This window comes from Mizuhopecten yessoensis, unplaced genomic scaffold (assembly GCF_002113885.1).
Source record: "Mizuhopecten yessoensis strain PY_sf001 unplaced genomic scaffold, ASM211388v2 scaffold8195, whole genome shotgun sequence".
Taxonomy (NCBI): Eukaryota; Metazoa; Mollusca; class Bivalvia; order Pectinida; family Pectinidae; genus Mizuhopecten; species Mizuhopecten yessoensis.
Genome location: NW_018407426.1, coordinates 1748497 through 1758795, shown reverse-complemented (window position 1 = coordinate 1758795; position 10299 = coordinate 1748497). Strand labels below are relative to the sequence as shown.

At 35.8% G+C, this 10299-nt stretch overlaps 1 protein-coding gene across 5 annotated transcripts in view; it reads left to right on the top strand.

Moving 5' to 3' along the window:
• The window catches only part of LOC110455301 (tyrosine-protein phosphatase non-receptor type 11-like), a 63018-nt gene that overhangs the window by 17321 nt on the left and 35398 nt on the right, over positions 1-10299 (top strand). The window contains exon 1 of one of the 5 annotated variants that reach the window (XM_021505351.1): positions 6304-7750. The exons of the other annotated variants lie outside the window; for them this stretch is intronic. Coding sequence (XP_021361026.1) covers positions 7584-7750 — 167 coding nt within the window. The 5' untranslated portion in view covers positions 6304-7583. Of the gene's footprint in view, positions 1-6303; positions 7751-10299 lie in introns of those variants that run through there. 5 annotated transcript variants of the gene reach the window in all.

Below are 10299 nucleotides of genomic sequence, written 5' to 3'. Positions count from 1 at the left end.
GGATTCCTGCCCCATCCCCAGGGGCTAGGGCGGGGCCCCAAAGGGAACATTTACCAATATTTTCAAATTCTTATCCTTTGATGACATGACAAGTATTGTATTTCACTTAGTTTACATGCTGATTTCCACATCACATCTAAACAATAAAATAAAGCTACCAGTACCTATGATATAACTCAGGTGACCGCTAAGGCCCTTGGGCCTCTTGTCCCAATACATATCGGAACAGGCTGCTGTAAAATAAAAGAAGAATGAACACTGATCATGGAATGTGTGAATTTAATGGAGTTAACAGGAATATTGTCCCACTCCCGTATCACTGCTTGAAGGAGTTCCTGTAAGTTGCTGGACTTAATTTTGGCAAAAAAGACCCCAATGCCTAAAACATTACTGAACAGACTCTATGGCAAAGAGATCTAGGGACTTTGCAGGCCAATTTAACACTGTAGACATTTAACACTGTAGACATGATTTTACCTCGAACTAAAAAACATCATTCTGAAGTTTTGCATTGTTTAAGTGGACACCCTACCCTGTTCAGGATTGTCATAGAAGACAAACAACAGGTCTTATTAATTCATCTCATAAACTGGCTTAATTCAGAATTTAATTAACGAGTACACTCAACTTGGTGCCATTTATATATTATTGCCTCAATAAATGCTACCCCAATGGTCAATTTGTTCCGTATAAATGCAACAGCCAGAAAAGCAAAGGCTCACATGAAAACCTATTTTTTTCCATCCCCTATAATTAACAACCTTTGGCATAGCCCCAATGCTAGTATGCCCAATCTCTAATAAACTTGGCCACGTTCAGTTTTCAAATTGATCACAAAAACAAGATGGCTGCCAGTTGGCCAGCTAGGCCATCTTGTAATTTAACTGTCAAAGTTTGTTATCACTATTTCTTAGATACCATGTTAGTAAAGTACAGGTCTTCCTCAAACTTCATAATTATCTTCTGTCTTAATTACCCGTCTTATTCCATTTTAAGTATTGTATTATTCTAAATAGGTCATACGACAGCCTCACTGTCAAACAAAGCAGCATGAAGCTTTGATCAAAGTTACTACAATTTATATATGCACATACTGAACTTGTAACTCATCAACTGAACAGATAAGAAACAGGACATGGAGAAAATAGAGCAGGAATAAAAAAAAGTATACATTGAACAAAAAAAAATGTATGTACTGGGAATTCTTGTTTTTCTGGTAGGAATATTCTGAAAAACTACTGATGTTCTTCACTTCAATTCTGCAAGATGGCTAAAATCTTCTATGTCTCGAACTTGGCTGATGAACATCATGCATGACTGATTCAAATGAAAAGATCTGTTTCCTGTCAACAAAAAATCGCCTTGTTTGTATTTCATTCACTCCTGAAACATCACCGCAAAATCAAGTTTTCGTGTACTTCACAAAGAAACATGGTGACGTTTCTTTTTTGTTGAGTATTTATTGACGTGCAATGAAATAGAAAGATCTACTCAATCAGATACGGCTATTTATACATTTAGCCCACGTTCTTATTTATACTGGTACGTACATGAACTTCCTTGTACTGGTATTATGCAGTTCAAGTACATGTGTTAATGAATGATAGAAAATGGAAAATATAGGAAAAGAGTGTGATGCTGGAATTAGGAAAAGGAAAGAAATAAAAGACAATTTTCAGTGATGAGAAAAACATAGTGTTATGACTTGAGCAAATATATTTAAGGGCAATAACCCTGGGGTCTGACAAATAATTCCCACGATAAGTTATTATGTACAAATGTTGTACCAGAGGAGCTATATTTATCTCGGTTTTAGTTTAGTGATGTCATCAAGTCCAACTTTATAGAGAGTTTCAAACCCTAACTTGAAAATATGTTGGAATGCATGACATGTCTGGTCACATGATCAGTGCATGCCTAACTCTCTGATGGTTGGCTTCGATTCCAGCTTTTCCTATATATTAACATCCAAAACCAGTTGGTGTCATTTACGCACATCTCTGCCCTATTCCCCATTGCCCTATAGTTGATGTAAAAGAAAATTAATGAAATGTTTTTTCTCCACACTTATACAAATGTATGTCCATTGGTGTAAAATAGGGAATTTCCATCTTAGGCTGTTTCTTTGAGATATCAACTTTTCCTTTGAGATATCAACTTTTCCTTGTAGCTTTTGAACAAAAACCAAATCAGTTGACAAGGTTTAGCATACACCATTTCCTGACTTTTGTGTAGAAGTATTAAAATCCCCCTTTAGGACTTGTATAGTAAGACATGATTTATTAGTTTTCAATTTCATGACGTGGGCTTTTTCCACATTTTGACGTCTGAATTTTTCCATTTTCGTAGGTGACATATATGTCATTGATGACCCAGGCTTATGTCATGCATGCACATAAAATGAAGTGTAATATAAACATTTCCTGTAGTTATTTCTTGGCTGTTACAGTGGTTGATGATGGGCACACAGGAATGATCGAGATATGTTAATTCTCTGAGCATAATTAATATGGGTTAAATTTTGAATAATTTCCCTGGGTAAAATATCGCTCGCACTATAAACTCAACATGATGTTACACTGTTGACTCTTTAAAAGTCTTTTTTTTTTGTAATGATTCGAGTAAGAAAAAAATATTGTCCTGACATATTTCTATTAGGTGCCTTTATATATTTAGAAAATAAAGCAACACAAAGGAGTTTTCCTGGCAAAGAGTTACTTCCCCTTAGCAAAGCATTCACAATTCCTGTACTGCCAGAAATGTCCTGGATTCTGTCACACTGGCTGTTTCAATTCATCTTATAAGTCTTGTTTTTAAATGGCAAACAAAAAAATCTTTTATTAATTCTGTAAAATGCAGTACATAATGTTTTTCATGAAATATGTCAGTAGAAAAACGGCTTAGATTCACCTCCGAGTCGAAACATGTGACTGTTGCTCCAATAACTTCCGACGTTTGGAAGAGATTTTACATGTACTAGGTACTGTACATATACGTGTGGTCGTTTGGAACATATTTTAGAGGGTTTCATGGCAGACTACATAATTACTCCTTAATTTAATGTTTTTAACTGTTAACAAAACACGTTTTATATCCGTTTAACAAACATGTACGATACATCCTAATGAAGTGCTGTTGAGCTTTTTTTCTCAAGCTTACTTTTTCCCTGTCTTTCCTTATTTCCTTAACTACAATATATCATAACACAAAAATCTTCAGACCTAATTTGCTGAACTTTGCTATGTTTGATGTTATTCATGATTGACATATTATTTTTACTAATATATACATGTATAGCTATAAGGTAAGATTACTTTTACAGGCTTTATAACTGTGCCATGTCTATGTACAGATTACATAATGTGTTTCTATACACTAGTGGGTGTCTAGCACGTTTTTAAATAAACGTACATCCCCCACTGTCAAATTTAAGGTGCGTCATGACCAGTACTCCTGTACTGAGTTTAAAGTACAAAAAAAAAAAGAGTTGAGAATTGGTCCCCTTCCATTCCCCTTCCATAGGGACAAATGCTGTCTGAGCATACAGCCGGAGCTGCCATTTCGGCACTCACAGCTAGCATTCTACAATTCTAGCACTACCCAACCACGTACTCATTTACAGCTAAGTAAACTGGAACAATCAGCGTAAAGTATCTTGCTCAAAGATACAACACAGTGCCGTGCCGTGACTCAAACCCGCAACCCTTCGGTCACGAGCCCGGCGTCCTACCACTAGACTACCGTGCCACATTATACCTCCTTGTTATAAGACCTTTCTTCAATTATTTTTTAAGATTTGGCAAATTACTCGACCAAAAGTAGCTGTAAAGAGAAATAAATTGAATTTCTGGATATTAGATGCTTGTTATATTGTTCATAATGTGTAAGTAATAGGTGCTTGTATAAGGTATAGGTACATTTGTATGTGTACACAGATTTCTCTGAAAGATAGAACAAATTTTATTGATACCTTGAATCTACTTCATTAGCTCACCTGGCACGAAGTGCCAAGTGAGCTTATGCCGTGGCGCGTCGTCCGTCTGCCGTCCGTCCGTCCTCGTCTGTCAACTTTTCCTTTAAACAACTTCTTCTGAAGAACGGACAAGCCTAGAGTCATGATACTTGGCTGAAAGCTTCGTTGGTAGGAGCCCTACAAAGTTTGAGAATGAAAATGACCTTGACTTGTTTTCAAGGTCACAGGGGTCAAATATGTCAAAAACTTCAAACGACTTCTTCTGAAGAACTTAAAGGTATAGAATCTTCATATTTAGCTGATGGCTTTCTGGGATGGAGCCAAACAAAGTTTGAGACTGAAAATTACCTTGACCTACTTTCAAGGTTACAGGGGTCAAATGTGTCAAACACTTCAAACGACTTCTTCTGAAGAACTGAAAGGTATATAATCTTTATATTTGGCTGGTGGCTTGCTAGGATAGAGCCCTACAAAGTTTGAGAATGAAAACTAGTTTGACCTACTTTCAAGGTCACAGCGTTTAAATATGTCAAACAGTTCAAACAGCTTCTTCTGAATAATTATAAGGCATAAAACTATAATATTTGGCTGGTGACTTCCTGGGATAGAGCTCACCAAAGTTTGCGAATGAAAATGACCTTGACCTACTTTCAAGGTCACAGGGGGCATATATGGCAAAAGTTTCAAATGACTTCTCCTGAAGAACTGAAAGGTATAGAATCTCTATATTTGGCTTGTAGCTTCCTAGGAAAGAGCCGAACAAAGTTTGAGAATGAAAATGACCTTGACTTGTTTTCAAGGTCACAGGGGTCAAATATGCCAAAAACTTCAAACGACTTCTTCTGAAGAACTTACAGGTATAGAATCTTCATATTTAGCTGATAGCTTTCTGGGATGGAGCCAAACAAAGTTTGAGACTGAAAATTACCTTGACCTACTTTCAAGGTTACAGGGGTCAAATGTGTCAAACACTTCAAACGACTTCTTCTGAAGAACTTAAAGGAATAGAATCTTCCTATTTAGCTGATGGCTTTCTGGGATGGAGCCAAACAAAGTTTGAGACTCAAAATTACCTTGACCTACTTTCAAGGTTACAGGGGTCAAATGTGTCAAACACTTCAAACGACTTCTTCTGAAGAACTGAAAGGTATAGAATCTTTATATTTGGCTGGTGGCTTGCTAGGATAGAGCCCTACAAAGTTTGAGAATGAAAACTAGTTTGACCTACTTTCAAGGTCACAGCGTTTAAATATGTCAAACAGTTCAAACAGCTTCTTCTGAATAATTATAAGGCATAAAACTATAATATTTGGCTGGTGACTTCCTGGGATAGAGCTCACCAAAGTTTGCGAATGAAAAGGCCCTCAACCTACTTTAGAGATCACAGAGGTCAACAACATTTTAATGGATTTGTTCTTGAGAACTAAAAGGAATGGATTCATAAGATTTGGCTGGTAGATTTTTGGAATAGAGCTAACCAATTTGAGAAGGAAAATGACATTGACCTACTTACAAGATCACAGGGAAAAATATGTCAAGCAACTTCTGAAGAAGAATCAAAAAGCATAGAATCGTATAATAATATTTTGCTGGTAGTTTCAACAGATGGAGCCAAGTTTGCGAGGGAAATATTTATAGTGCAATATAATATTTAATGAGAATATTTTGCTATGACTGCTTAAATAGTCAGGTGAGCGATACAGGCCCTCTTGGGCCTCTTGTTTTTCAACTGCACTTATCAAGTTTCCTGAATGTCTTTGGGGGGGGGGGGGGGGAAATTGAGGGAAACGGGCCTAGCATCTACAGTAGCCTCAGCTTAAATCTTTATTGATCATGAGCCAATTGCAATTGCCTATTACAAGCTTATAATTTGGCTATTTGATACCTGTGCTGCTGATATATAAACAGGCCTGTTATTACCTATGCATTTTCTATTTTAATGTATGTTAAGATTGTCAGCTGGTCTTTACATACGTAAATGTCTTCCACCATAAGTAGTATTCGCTAATCCTCAGGTAATATTTAAATGGTATTTACATAGTAGAAAATTCAAGAAGCTCCCTATTTACTTCTGACAGGGAGTCTGTCGTTCAGGTATCTGTTTAACATGTATATGCATGCCTCACATACACGTGTATATATGGTCAAAATTCAACGTTACATAAGTGTAACACCCGCATCAAAGATCTTCATTGTATGGGGTGCTTTAAAATGAATATATTATGGGTACATGTCGTACATTGCCCGTGTTTGGGTATGACAGTGGTGCTGGCCGGGGTATGTGTATGTGTATATACATGTACACCCCCGTATTTACTGTTATATGACACTCAAGACTTATATGTGTAGATAATAAAACAGGAAGTATTAAAGTTGAGTGTGCTTAACTTAATGTACAACAGAGCAAGAGGCTTACACACGCCTCATTACAGGAAATCAAGACTTAATCATCATGTGGGACAATTTGGGACATGGTCAACATAACATCAATATAAAGCAGTTCTGTGTATATAAGCATCTGGGATGTGCATGTGTTCGAAGGATTCTTACTTGTAGATCTGCACCCAATATGCAGTGACTCGATCAGATTCGTGTTCGCAATAACTACTGGATATATAGTTTGGAGAATGTTGGACTTAATTTAATTATTTACAATTCTATAGAATATACGTAGAAAATATCATGAAGAGAAGCATTCAATGATTTCGTTTTTTACTTTAGAAGTTTAACATTCAAAATATTTTGTAAAATATAATTCAGGTTTATCATATATATTTTTGTGCCGTTCTAGGGTTTTCATAAGATTTTTTTCGTAAATATCAAACAGCTGTTAACTTTGAGAAGTAAAAATTTTAAAATTTGATACTAAATTATAGATTCAACAAGTTATTTAATTTTTCACTTACGTTTGCCATTTCTTATCTTTTGGTATAACCTATTTATATTGAAGTTTCATCTGGGTTTTTTAACAGAAGGAAGTTTGTTAATTTTTTGTTAAAAGTTTGGTGTTTCATTGAAATGTTGGAAAGGTATATACAGGTGTAAATGAACCTGTACCTTGTACTCAAACATTGAAACCTTATCTGTGATCAATATTTCCACCAAATTTAGGACTGGACACTTCTAGATCTCCGTCATATATCAAATGTAACGTGTATAATATTCAGGAAGTCTTGGTAAGGCATACACAACAGATAATAACTGTAACGTCGTATACTTGTTTTGACAGGGTGAGAAATAATACAGACATTGTATACACATTATAAAGAGCTGATTTTACTGAGAATTTCAATTGTGTGATATATTTCCTTCTAATATTTGTCAGAAAATTGGAGATAACATAATTTTCAATGAGGTAATTGTAGCTGTCCTGTATTTAAACGTGCTAAAAGGATTAATTAAGGAAGACTTCTTTCATGTAATCATTTCTGTCGTCGGATTTACTTGAGACTCTGATCTCCTGGATTTTACGGAAAAAAGGAAAATATTAAGTGCAAATATTCCTATCTATATCTACCTCGTGGATTTTAAGGACATATATGCCTCATGTATATGTACGTGAAAATCTTTGAATAAGTTTTGTGACGAAATTGTGTGGAATTACTCTAAAATGGCTAATACTAGTTTGACTAATGGATCTTCAAAGGGACCTGCTTTACAACCAAATAAAGCGAAACCTACAAATCATGGCCCTAAGCTACCACAACCACGGGAGAAGGTCATTCCTGTACCAAAGAAAGGATCTGGGGAGGCGGATACACTCCCATACCAGAATAGGTAAACAGGTTTTGTAAGATCACTTTTCGACAACAGTATTCTCCATGTTTTGTTAAAAAAGATTGTCAATTTTTCTCAACACCTTTTTGAAAATGTTTCAAGGATATATCTTACTGTGTGAATTTAATCTCCTTTCAAGAAGAGTTCTGCATGCTTATTTGCTAATTAGAGACCTGGCACCAATATCACCAACACTGAGTCCGGCTTGAGCTCCGTTTGAGCCAACAAAGTCTCAATGTAAGTCTTTGGGAGATGATGTTTTCCTTCCTGGACAGCGTGAATCAGACAGGGTCTTGGTGGTGGCTGAGATCTAGACTTGACAGCCATTTGTATGAACCATCTTAAAGTTATGGGGGAATCGAAAGAATCAAACGATATTAAGGTTAAGAAGTATAATCCTAGTCCTATGTATTGTATCTTCAACATAGAAGAGTTCCAATTTGTTCGGCATTTTTCTGACTTGGAAATGCTTGTCTTATTTCCAACTGCAAAAATGTATAAATAAAAGAAATAGAATTATTAAATTTCCTTCTTTTCACAAAATGTCTTAACCATTAGGATTTTCTCTATAAATCTGGACCGGTTTGTTTAAATCTGGAAGCTTATTTTTTTACCCACTGCTCAATCTAGATCTCCGAACTGTGATATCGAAGTTAATGATATGTAAAATAACACAGAAAACATTTCTAATTATTATGATGTTTTTTGGTAAATTGCAAGCTAATTAAGGTATTATGATAACAGAATTTGTGTGTTGTCATTGACATGTACATGTATGGTCAGCACATAGGAGGGAAGGATACATGTATGTATCTAATGGTATATTTGAAAACTTAATTAAAATTAGAGTCAATGTGATTTGTTTGGAAAGTTGCTGTGTAGAGATTTTTGTGGTTTTAAACAGGCATGATATACCTTTTTTTATTCATATTTGTTCATAAACATGGACTCATCAAATAAAAATGAAGCATTTTATATTTAACCTACATTTAGAATTATTACAATTTTGTCAAGAGATTTTTTTATTTTTTTTCGAAATATCATTTCACAAAAGTGATCAAGCATGCCACATTTAATCTCTTACAAATTTAGAAACCTGATAAATGAAGAATTAAAAAGATATATGAAAAAAGAGAAATTTCTATCTTATTGAGAGCTGATACAAGACAAGTTAAGCATATGCAATATGTGCAATGAATTTTATTGGTACATATATTTAGTATATTATGTGGCGCTATTTTTTACTACATGTAGCGTATTTTGACCAGGAAGTTCATTGGGTCTAGTTCTTGGGGTGGGTCTTGTCACTGATAACACTATATAGTAGGTAAATAAAAGCAAGGTATGTAAAACTTGAGTCAGTGTACATGTACATATATATACACACTAGTAGGTATTAAGGTAAGCATCTAATTATGTACCAGCTGTCTTGTACGCAGCGGTTAGTAATGTTAGCTGACACTGAACTAAGTACATGCATTTGATGTCATACATTTATTATACTGTCACAAATGTCCGTTTTACTGGCGAAACACTGCCACAAATTTCAAAATACAGTAGGGTTGTCCCTATTCTAATTCATATAAGTCAAAATCACCAGAAGAAACGATGATTTTAAGACATTTTTCAGTGTTTTCTTTAAATTCTGGGTCGCTCTGCCGTGGATTGGTGACGTCAGGAATATTCAAAATGAGGCGAATTTATATTGAACTTTTTCGGCTCATGCTATTGTTCATGATCATGAAAAACCATTTTCATGATGTGTCGGGGTCAGGCGGGGTCATGGATGTCATTAACAATCGCCATCCAGGCTTCATATGTAATGAGAAATTTGTGGACGGTATATGGTGGTTTTACTGTCGCAAATTACGCTGATTGACCAATCAAATGAAATCATATCTCAAAAGAATTAGAATTAAGGATACATGTATGTAGATTTTCACACATATTATTTGTTGCATTTTTAGGTCACCTGAGCTTTGCTCAAGTGACCTATTCCAATCGCTTTTCGTCCGTCGTCGTCCGTCGTCGTCCGTCGTCTGTCGTCCGTCGTCCGTCGTGCGTCGTGCGTAAACTTTTACATTTTTAACTTCTTCTCAAGAACCAGTGGATGGATTTTTTTCAAACTTGGTCAGAATCATCCTTGGTAGATGAGGCTTCAAAATTGTAAAATTGGGATTCCTACCCCAACCCCTGGGGCCAGGGCGGGGCCCCAAAGGGAAAATTATCCAATATTTCAAAAATCTTCTTCTCCAGACTCAGAGGTACTACAGTGATTTTCTCTACGTGGAAAGAAAGATCATCAGGGGCTTTACTTAAATTGTAAATTTCAGGACCCCCGAGCTATCCGTTCTCCCTTGGGGAGGGGGTAAAGTTTACTATAGTTTATATAGGGAAATAACACTTTTGGGTATATTTTGACAACTTTCTGTAGGAAATTATTTTTACTTGGTGAGAATTATCCTTGGAGGTAGATGGTTTCAAATTGTAAAATTGAGATTCCTACCCCGACCCCTGGGGCCAGGGCGGGGCCCCAAAGGGAAAATTAA